This window comes from Salmo salar, chromosome 20 (assembly GCF_965601325.2).
Source record: "Salmo salar chromosome 20, fSalSal1, whole genome shotgun sequence".
Lineage (NCBI taxonomy): Eukaryota > Metazoa > Chordata > Actinopteri > Salmoniformes > Salmonidae > Salmo > Salmo salar.
The window spans coordinates 51,655,096-51,666,735 of NC_138310.1; the positions used below are offsets into that span (position 1 = coordinate 51,655,096).

Below are 11,640 nucleotides of genomic sequence, written 5' to 3' on the forward strand. Positions count from 1 at the left end.
ACAGGTTCCAATCAAAGCCTGTCTTGTTGGTTATTCATTGCCTTCTGTTGTCAGGGGCATTAAAGAGCCATTCGTCTTAATGCATTTGAAGGTTAAATGCAAAAAAATGGCCAAACAAAATTCCCCATGAGTGACTACTAGAAAGCTGGAATGAATTTCAATCTTTGTGTTATGTGTCATACCTTGTCAGTGACCCGTGGCACATGTCATGAAACGGAACCTAGGAGCCTAGATAGTTTCACTTTTCTGGCTGCTATCAGAAAGTTTAATTGAAAAGGTGTGGATTATAGGAAACAAGAAATATAGAACATAAATGAAAGATAAACATGGAATAATCTCCTATCATAGAATAAAGACTATTGGCACAGAACAACGCATGCATGTCAAGAGTCCAGAATGCTCAGTTTACTGTACCACTACAAGGTCTACAGAACTTTTCTTGATCCTGCAAAGTTGTACTGAAGGCAACTCACTCCTTTGGCCATTTGAAATACTCCTGATGTATTATTGTACATGGGTCAACTTCTCATAGGGAGAAAAAATGTATGGGGGCTCTGAGTTACTGGTGTCAGTTAAGATAAACAAAACTTTAAGTGGTGAAAAATGAGATGTTATCTGGGAAAAATGCCAGCTCTCCAAAATGAACAGCCTGCCAAATGTAGAGGCTGTTTACTTGTGTAATAATAATAAGCATTTGTATAAGGCCAGGATTCAATCCGAGGCACGTTATACAGCAGCACACTGGACAGCCGACAATGTGCTAAATTTGAGTCTGACTTCTTCTTTGTGCTGTGTGCGTGCGTGTGTGTGTGTGTCTAGTCTGGAGGAGGTGGGCGTGCTAACATCTAGTGAACCACCCTGCATGTTCACCTCTGCCACCAATGAGGAATTGAACAAGACAGGAGAAGAAAAACCCTTGCTCTCTCACTCGTTGAGTGGAGAGCACTGACTGGACCACTCTGACACTCTTACTTCCTAACTCTCTGTACATTCCAATATGGAAGGAATATCCAGCTCCATCCAGTATGTTAGTGCTGTGGCTCCTGAGTGTGTGACTCGCCACATATGGTGTATGTTAACAAGTAATAATAGAACAAGACATGGGGAGCAGCTTGCTAATGTCTCTCTTGGGCACTTAGGAGTGTGATCATGAGGGCTGAGAGGTCTTTTCTGGCTGGCTGCTTTGGCATGGAGCCCTGGTTACATGGCATGGAGCCCTGGTTACATGGCATGGAGCCCTGGTTACATGGCATGGAGCCCTGGTTACATGGCATGGAGCCCTGGTTACATGGCATGGAGCCCTGGTTACATGGCATGGAGCCCTGGTTACATGGCATGGAGCCCTTTGGCATCTAGTCAGTCGTCCTGGTTACATCTCTCATATTTCCTTGTGTTATTACACTACTATTTGGTTGAATGAAGGTGGCCTGAATTAATATATCTAGCTATTTTTTGGGGTATGACAGCAGTAGCAGAGTGGATGGATTTCATGTCTATTTCATGTAAGAGATTGTGAGACACTCCCCATTGCTTATCCAGCCCAATAAATTCGAAAAAATAGATATAAATCAGCTACAAGGGAGAGATGTTTGTTTACGATAGACATTTGTGGACAGAAAAGGGGCATTGATATGTTTGCTTTGTTATTAGTGTTGAAATTTGGTGTGAGTAGGCCAACTAAAATGTTCTTGTTGTTGGAAGCAATCTTTCTAGTCCACAAAGGCATTTTAATGGTTCAAATGTGAAGTTCAGCAAATGGAGTGATTCAAACAGTCTAGGACTATATAAATACATAAGCAAGGCAAGCATCAGTGTTGCCGGTAATATAAACACATTTAAACCGTTGCTGACAAATTATCAGCAAAAATGTGTGTCATCCAGGATTTTTGTTGATGAAGAGAAATACACATAACTGTGTTGATTTGGAAACGTGTCGCCTCTGGATTTTATAGCACCAGGTTCATTCAGAAGGAACAGTTTCCAATGGACTTCTCGATCTTCTCGATCTGGATCCTCGAGTCACATGAACTCTTATCTAATAATGGTTTGGGAATAGCAGCATGCCGAATATGCAGACCAGTTCATTGACTCATGACACACAAACCAGCTTTCCAACTGATAACCTCTCAGAGCTGTCCCATCCTTAAACAAGACCACTCACAATGCACACACTGTCCTGCTATGCTGTAGCAGCCAATGGTTCCTTGATATCTGAAAGGGATGGTGCCATCTAGTGTCAAATGACCACTGATACAACGTCTACAAAGCATGTTTGATTTGCGTGTAACATTGTGTTGGACAGTATAGTGATTGTCAAGCTACTCAGGAGCATACAGGCTAGTAGCCTATTGCAATCATTGGGTTAAATATTCTATTATGTAATGGATTTGTGTTGGTAGTAGGCTGTTAGTGATAATATAGCCATAATGTAAATATATTATTCAAAGATCCACTTTGTTATATATAATGCTATCCATGCTGGATAGTAAATCCAGGCTGTTGATAAAATTAGATATCAATCTTGGAGATCTGTTGTAAGAACAGACTTGGTTGAATTTGTGTTCTTGAAAACATATAAATCACGACCCCATTGGTCATTTGGTCCCCTCGGTTTAACAGCGATTGGATAGATATGATGCCTATCATTAGCGGTGAACTGACTGAATTGACGTTCAATATACTCTTGCTCTAGTCGACGATACTAAAGTTTATTTCATAGCTACAGTCGTGTATAATTTCTAAACTACATGCATTGGGAAGTTAACAGGAAAATCAGAAGTTCTGGGACGTGATATTTATGTGTCGAGTGAAGCAGCTGTTATTGTTTTCTTTTCTGTAGAAATGGGCTCGACAAACTCCACCCTGTCAAAAATTCCAAACGTCAAAGAATTAATGCAAGAAACGGGTTGTAAGTTCTCGGACGGGTAGGACTGTAGTTTAGACTACTAGAAAATCTGTATTGAGATTGTCACGATTGTACAATCACGTCATTGTTTATGCCAAATTCGAAGACAAATCTTTGGGAGTGGGCGTATAACGGGGATTTCATTATGAATGTTTTTGTTACAGCTATATGGAGCCCAGTTTTTCAATGCCTTCTATTGCATTTTTTTCCTAAATGTTTTAGAGCGCAGATATTTTGAAATGTGTCCAAATTATTAATAGCTTTCGCAGCGATAAGAGTGATGTTTGACAGGTGCGCAAATTGCGCGCACAACTTTGACTGACCAAAATACGCATGTGTCTTACCCAACCAAATACAGTATTGAATATCTAAGCTTTGAACAGAGACTTCTATTGACATATACATGTGGTTTTGAGAAGTTGTAGGTAAATTAATAACTTGGCCTTTATAAATGCTTGAATAATTCATGGAGTGTTAGCTTGAATGCAATCCTGAGCAATGAACTGGCCTCTATGGCTATTGCATATATTGATTAAATGGTTTGGTGTGCCGCTGTCCTGCCCATTACTAATACTAATAGCATGAATCGATGGTTCTCTTGTTTTCTCATTAACATAGTCACCCCTGCACACGTTGTTCGACTTTATGACCGTTTCGAGGGAATTGGACAAGGAAAAGACAGGCCATCTCAGGTAAGTGGTGGGACCATGTCAGCTTTATGGAGTTTGTTTGTTGAACCAGTGTTGACTAAAACGGTGCATGTCAGAATAATAATAATTCTTATGTCTGAATGTCCTATCTTTGTTTTATGCCCATTACTGTGAAGCCCGCAGGATTTTGGAGCCATTAATAGGTTGGCGATGAACCCCATCGGGGATCGGATCATTGGGGCTTTCTTCTCTCCAGGGTATAGAACAACATTTCTTACAGGTTTGAGTAAAATTGCTGCCTTGATAACCTCACCAATGAAATGGTAACGTGAAGGTTAATGTCCATTTTCGCTGTAATATAAGTCCAGGCTTTTTGTAGGTCTCATTAAAAAAAAAAACACAATCAACAAGACTAAATATTGATTTAACTTCAGTCAATTCTGTGCAACAATAAACTTTTCTCTTTTTTAATATCCTTGTATCCTGTACGTTTGGAATGCAAGCAGGTTTTGGTCTTAACATAATCTCTCTCACAGACAGGAAACAGTGGACTTCCACTCCTTTGTGAGGATCCTGGCCCACTTCCGACCTGCGGACCAAAAACGTCCCAAAGATCCCAGTATGCCTGAACCTGTCAACAGTAGGACCAGTAAACTCCAGTGTGAGTCCTCTGGCATTTTTGTTGTTGTTGTGGTTGACTCACAAAATAGATTTTAGCATTAAAATTCAACTCAATCAGATCCCCCCTGGTTTTCTCCTTCCTTTCAGTTGCCTTCCAACTATATGACCAAGACAAAGATGGAAAAATCTCCAGAGCTGAGCTTCTACAGGTCCATTATAAACGTTAGCTTTACTGACAATAATGCTCTGTATGGTGAGCAACACAATATACCACTAATAGTTAGTGATGTAAATTGTTTCTCTGTTGTAAATTGTAGGGACATACAAGACCTGGTTTATGTCTGAAATGCCAACACCCTATATCAGAGGTATTCAAATCTTACACTTTGAGGTCCGGAGCCTGCTGGTTTTCTGTTCTACCTGAAAATGTATTGAACCCACCTTTTGTCTCAGGTCTAAATCAGGCCCTGATTAGAGCGGAAGAATGGGGGGAAAAAAGCAGTTGAACTGGTTTCATAGTCAGGATTTAAATTTGAGGGCCCTATACAATACAATGAAGCCATTCTCCATGGGTTTGGGATGTGATTAACAGCTGAGGGTGATTGACAGGTGCTGCGGTCCATGCTGGAGATGCAGGTGACGGAGGAGCAGCTAGAGAGCATTGCCGACCGCACCATCCAGGAGGCTGACCTGGACAAGGACGATGCCATCTCCTTTGAGGAGTTCCGCAAGGTACCACTGGGTAGAGCTCTAAGACTGACATATCAACATGGTGCATTGCAGCACAGGGCACCCAGAATCCTAAGCCATACAAAGTTCATGCCCATAGAAAATGATGTCGGCCATTGCTGTAGTCAAACAGCATACGGTACCTTGTGCGATGACAGTATTTTTCCCATCCTCTCTCATATTCAGTGGCTGCATTTGCTTCTGATGTAATATACCAATCCCACCATTCCACTCAGTCTAACTTTGGCTTTTCCGTCTCCTTACAGTCCCTGGAGAAGGTGAACATCGACCATAAGATGAGCATTCGCTTCCTGCGCTAGCTAGAGTGGTTGCACTGGGTCAACTGACTGTTCATGGAGATGTAGCCCACTTTGTGTGTACTCATCCCTCCATGGTAAAAACAAGGCTTCAGCAGGGAAATATTACTGATTCCTTTAACTGGATGACTAACACTAAATACCTTAAATGACTGAATAATATGCTGTAACTTAATATGTTTTTTACAGCATACTGGAATATGGGCATCATGTTCCAAAGTCTAACTGTACTAGAGCCCCACTGTATAACTACATAGTAACTGCTTTTATATAATACAATAAAATGTAATTTAATAATAGTAATTATACATGGGACTTATTTCGTGGTAATCAAGGACCCAAAGTCGCTTTACAATTGTAGAAACAAAATAAACATGTTAGTTTTGACAAGGGCAAACATAAGCTTTTATGAAGGGAAACAGATACTTGAAATTCACTCTTCCTTGTTAATTTTTGGAAGTACACTACCGGTCAAAAGTTTTAGAACGTCTACTCATTCAAGGGTTTTTCTTTATTATTACTCTTTTCTACATTGTAGAATAATAGTGAAGACATCAAAACTATGAAATAACACATATGGAATTAAACAAAAAAAAGTGTTAAACAAATCAAAATATATATATTTTTTAGAAATTCTTCAAATAGCCACCCTTTGCCTTGATGACAGCTTTGCACACTCTTGGCATTCTCTCAACCAGCTTCACCTGGAATGCTTTTCCAACAGTCTGAATTCTAAATAAATCACTGACAGTGTCACCAGCAAAGCACCCCTACACCATAACACCTCCTCCTCCATGCTTTACGGTGGGAAATATACATGCAGAGATCATCCGTTCACCCACACGCGTCTCACAAAGACACGGCAGTTGGAACCAAATTTCTCCAATTTGGACTCCAGACCAAAGGACAAATTTCCACCAGTCTAATGTCCATTGCTCGTGTTTCTTGGCCCAAGCAAGTCTCTTCTTATTATTGGTGTCCTTTAGTAGTGGGTTCTTTACAGCAATTCGACCATGAAGGCCTGATTCACATAGTCTCCTCTGAACAGTTGATGTTGAGATGTCTGTTACTTGAAGTCTGTGAAGCATTTATTTGGGCTGCAATTTATGAAGCTGGTAACTCTTTAATGAACTTATCCTCTGCAGCAGAGGTAACTCTGGGTCTTCCATTCCTGTGGCAGTCCTCATGAGAGCCAGTTTCATCATAGTGCTTGATGGTTTTTGCGACTGCACTCGAAGAAACTTTCAAGGTTCTTGAAATGTTCTGTATTGACTGACCTTCATGTCATAAAGTAATGATGGACTGTCATTTCTCTTTGCTTATTTGAGCTGTTCTTGCCATAATGTGGACTTGGTCTTTTACAAAATAGGGCTATATTCTGTATACCCCCCTACCTTGTCACAACACAACTGACTGACTCAAACGCATGTAGAAGGAAGGAAATTCCAAAAATTAACTTTTAATTGAAATGCATTCCAGGTGACTACCTCATGAAGCTGGTTGAATGTCAAGAGTGTGCAAAGCTGTCATCAAGGCAAAGGATGACTACTTTGAAGAATCTCAAATATAAAATATATTTTGATTTGTTTAACACTTTTTTTGGTTACTACTTGATTCCATATGTGTTATTTCATAGTTTTTATGTCTTCACTATTATTCTACATTGTAGAAAATAGTACAAATAAAGAAAAACCCTGGAATGATTGTGTTCTAAGACTTTACTGTAATAAGTATCTAGATGTAGCAGTCGGTGTCCAATTATACTGAACTTGAGAACTATACATACGAGTACGAAAGTGATGGAATATTTCTACCAATTAATATTATTGTAAGTTGTAGCATTCATTTTCTGAGTTGCTTATGAGGAGAAAAAACCATGAAAAACTTAAGCTTGGCTCTAATTGTTTCAATAGATTCGATTTCGAGACAGTCCAACAAAACGAATGTCTACATTTTGACCCAGAGTAATGAAAGGGTCTGTTTGTGACTGACTGGATGGCATTTGAACTAATGTGTGCCAAAATGTATTTCTCAAATCTCAGAATTTTTTGGTCAGATACATGGAATCTTAATTAAATAACCCTTTTGGTATTTGGCTGGAGTATTTTTTGCAACTGATTATCATATTTCAAGCATCAGTACATTTAGCTTTTTGATGTTACTGATTCAAATAGACACACCTCCCGTTCGCTACCTACGGCCATGTAACATGGGGTTATTTTCAAAGTTTGTTCCATATGAAATGTTCCTTATAATGGCAGGAATAGATCTTTTCACTGAGGTTTAAGTGAAATGACACATGGGTCGATAGAGGAAAATAGGGCTTGCCTTGAAACAGAGGCATAATAGAGAGATTTATTCTGTACATAAAGTGTCCCATTACATTAGAAGACGGTCATAAAGTGGAATTGATTTAAACAAACACATGCATTAGCAGGGCTTCCTCATTTGCCCTTCGGCTGACAGGCACATAGAATCCAGAATAAGGAATATCCAGTGCCTAAAAAGAACAGAAAGACACAATGATTACAACATATACGATGCAGCATAGAAAACCATCAGCACAGTACTCTAAATGTACAGAGTGCGTTGATGGAAGAATGTAATAGGTACCTGCGAGGGTATTGGTCATTGTTAGACGGTAGAGAAGGACATCAGTGGTCCCTCCCTTGATGTGGACTGGCAAGCAGTTGTCCGCCTGTAACCAAAGTTAGGGGTCAAATACCTATTCATGATCATGAATCACCGGAGCCTTTATTGTAAGCCGACTTTGTGATATGTGATGATAAAACCAAATTAAATTGCATTCCAGAACAGAACAACTATTCCCTCAAGCCCCTTTAAAACCCGTAATGCTCTTTTTCTATGTTCAATACTGTGATAAGATTCTGGGTGCTGACCAACAACAGTGGACCTCAGGCAATTCATTAATTTCGCAACACGACACATAGTAGTTCAAAATCAGGTCAATGTTGCTGTAAAGTACTCGATCAAACATGTTCAAATCACTTCCGATTGACATTGTTGGCCATTTGATTGCCAATAAATATCTAAATTCACTGATAAGACACCTCTTGTTTTCCTCGTTTGGGATTGTTTCTCACCCAGGCGTCCTAATGATGTCTTGCTCACCTGGAATAGGTTCTGATGATCTGGCACCTTGTTCTTCATCTGTTTGGTTGTTGTGCTGAAGGCTCTGGTAGCCAGCCGGGGCAGCTTCTGAAAGGATCCCACAGTCACATGTTAACCATGTTACCCTGTGTCTGCATATGATGTAAAAACTAGATTGAAAATACAGGGCTTATGACAAAACATTCCTTTGCATCCCTAATTTCCAAATGTCCAAAACAAATCGGTCGGATGCTTTCTGAGCGGCTGAGGCTAGATGCTGTTTTCATAGTGTTTCTAGTAGAATAAATCATTTGATAATAACATAACTATAGCATATTAAGTTATTTCGAGAATGGATGATCAGGATTAGATGGTAATATTAGCATGGTGTTTAGCTTTGGGGTTCCACCCCTGTTTTTCTACTTTCACTTTTAAAGAGATGTGATACTAGCCTGTTGTTTCCTATAAGAGGAAATTGCTATGGAAAACTTTGGGTTACTCTTACTTCCCGCTCCGTCTTCATCATGACAACATCTGCTATTGGTTAGGAGAGGAAATATCCCCTTCTAACTGTTGTTGATGTTTTGAGTACCAAATAAAGTACAAGTGGTTTGCATACACAAAAAAAATAGAACTACAAATGTTCCTTTTGATTTAATTTTAACAGCATGCAGGGGGGAAATACACATACTTGTAGGTGTATTACCTTCAGTATGTTTTAGACTTTTTGAGTGAATATACAATTTTGGCATCTTAGACATGCTTTCCATCCAAAGTGATGCTAGTTTCAAAGACAGCTGTGTTGTAACCTCAAATATGCTTGATTAAATCAACATCCTCCAAGATACAACAAAAAACAAAATAAAAGCCTTCTCTGTAAACAAGGCAGAGATTCAACTTCCTTTAAGAGATAATCTGTCACTCCTAATGAAATATGAAATCAGGCCACCTATCGATATTCTATAAAATGACACTATCAAGTGCATACCGGTATATAACCATTTTTGTCAATTTGATAATCTGTTGAAAATCGAGGTCAAACCATACCAACCCATACCACTTGTTCTGACCCATTATGCTTATTCATTATAACAGGACTATTTCATCACTGGGGACTTGTGTTCTGAAAGAAAGTCATCTCTTTTGAAGTCTTTAATCTATTGGTCTTTGTATCACGTAAACATTCTCTGTGAGGTGAATCTCTTACTACTTTTTACTATCACAAGCAAAACCTTCTCATTTCATTGAAGATCATGTTGTATACTTCTGTTGACTTGGGTTCTGTCCCTTTAAGAGAATTGTACCACAGTGTAATATCTACCCAGGTCAAATTGGGGGCATGAACCAGCAGGGCGAGAACTGACATTGCCGCCAGCCAATGACTGCCACAAAATCTGTGACCTCAACCAATTAGGTTATATATTTTGGAGGGAGAGAGGAACAATACACCCTTCCCCTTGAAATGGATTCCCTGTGTGCATGTGTGTAAGCTATATGTGGACACGGCACAGTTTGCTTAGAGAAATCATAAAGGACCGATAGAGGAAATGTGAATCAATAGAAATATACAAGACCAATATACCATCGCATTTTTCCACCTCACCTAGAAGTGAGAGGGATATAATTAAAATGATATGACCTCTCAGTAGGAGCTTGTAAACTAGATATTTTAAAAGAACAATAACAAGAACAATTTTTTAAATAAAATTTCATCTGAATGAAAATATGAGTCCAATACGACCATACAGAGAGATCATCTAGATTATTTACATTTCAGTAGAATGACATCAGAATTTCCTGGGACCAGCCATTTTGTTTTACTGTCTAAAGTGCCTTATATGCTGGCCTCACTATCAGTCGACCACCGGGGCTGAGACAAGGTCTGCAACAGGTTATTTAAGGCCAAGGTCCGTCTAATTTATCCGCCACACATACTTGGAATTATTTACTCCATTTAATACTTAGCAACAGATAATCAGGAAGACAGATTGCACAACTAATTTTGCCTTCTACTCTCCACATTAATAAAGGTTGGTACAAAGGTTAGTCCAACTGTACTTCCCTTTCCAAATAAGATCTAAGGTTCTATTAATAATATTATGAATCTTTATGATTCAAATGACAGAACAATTAGGAAAAATAGTTTTTACCAGTAGGTGATTCATGGTGGAGTTTGTACTCAGTGTAAAGCCTCTTGCTGCTTGTCTAGCCGTGGCCCGTACAAGGGTGCAGTCACATATTGCAGCAATTCTGAATAGGAGCCAAACTATGGTCACCAGGAGAAACCAAACTCTCCCAGCACTATGGAAGTGCTCAAGTCTTCACTCCCAAGGTCTAAAATGACTTCTTTGGTTGCCGTTGTTCATACTGATTTCTGTCGTCACACACTAAATATAAATATGTTTATTTTGAATTTAAGTAAAATTCTTTATTTGGAAGATGTATGCTTCTCATTGACAGTTTATACTTACACTACCGTTCAAAAGTTTGGGGTCACTCAGAAATGTCGTTGTTTTTGAAAGATAAGCAACATTTTTGTCTATTAAAATAACATCAAATTGATCTGAAATACAGTGTAGACATTGTTAATGTTGTAAATGACTATTGTAGCTGGAAACGGCAGATTTTTTATGGAATATCTACATAGGCGTATAGAGGCCCATTATCAGCAACCATCATTTCTGTGTTCCAATGGCACGTTGTGTTAGCTAATCCAAGTTTATCATTTTAAAAGTCTAATTGGTCATTAGAAAACCCTTTTGCAATTATGTTAGCACAGCTGAAAACAGTTGTCCTGATTAAAGAAGCAATAAAACTGGCCTTCTTTATGCTAGTTGAGTATCTGGAGCATCAGCATTTGTGGGTTCGATTACAGGCTCAAAATGGCTAAAAACAAAGAACTTTCTTCTGAAACTCCTCATTCTATTCTTGTTCTGAGAAATGAAGGCTATTCCATTCGAGAAATTGCCAAGAAACTGAAGATCTCGTACAGCGCTGTGTACTACTCCCTTCACAGAACAGCGCAAACTGGCTCTAACCAGAATAGAAAGAGGAGTGGGAGGCCCCAGTGCACAACTGAACAAGAGGACAAGTACGTTAGAGTGTCTAGTTTGAGAAACAGACGCCTCATAAGTTCTCAAGTTCTCTTCATTAAATAGTAGCTGCAAAAAAAACAGTCTCAACGTCAACAGTGAAGAGGCAACTCCAGGATGCTGGCCTTCTGGGCAGGGTCCCTCTGTCCAGTGTCTGTGTTCTTTTGTCCATCTTAATCTTTTATTTTTATTGGACAGTCTGAGATATGGCTTTT

The 11,640-nt window shown here is 39.2% G+C and overlaps 2 protein-coding genes across 2 annotated transcripts; one reads left to right on the forward strand and one right to left on the reverse strand.

The window, feature by feature from the left end:
• The first annotated feature begins 2,601 nt into the window (after positions 1-2,601).
• Positions 2,602-7,313, forward strand: LOC106580765 (calcineurin B homologous protein 2). The gene is given in 8 exon segments (XM_014162154.3): positions 2,602-2,908; positions 3,524-3,564; positions 3,566-3,597; positions 3,732-3,812; positions 4,092-4,216; positions 4,324-4,385; positions 4,786-4,908; positions 5,172-7,313. Coding segments are annotated over 8 exon segments (585 nt in total). The 5' UTR covers positions 2,602-2,841; the 3' UTR covers positions 5,226-7,313.
• Positions 7,314-7,563: 250 nt separating this feature from the next.
• On the reverse strand, positions 7,564-10,637 carry LOC106580767 (cytochrome c oxidase subunit 7A1, mitochondrial). Its single transcript, XM_014162158.3, has 4 exons — positions 10,484-10,637; positions 8,355-8,441; positions 7,836-7,920; positions 7,564-7,722 (listed from the first exon to the last, which is right to left on the reverse strand). The coding sequence occupies exons 1-4, from the start codon at positions 10,496-10,498 to the stop codon at positions 7,667-7,669; spliced, it is 243 nt and encodes an 80-aa protein (XP_014017633.3). The 5' UTR covers positions 10,499-10,637; the 3' UTR covers positions 7,564-7,666.
• Positions 10,638-11,640: the final 1,003 nt, after the last annotated feature.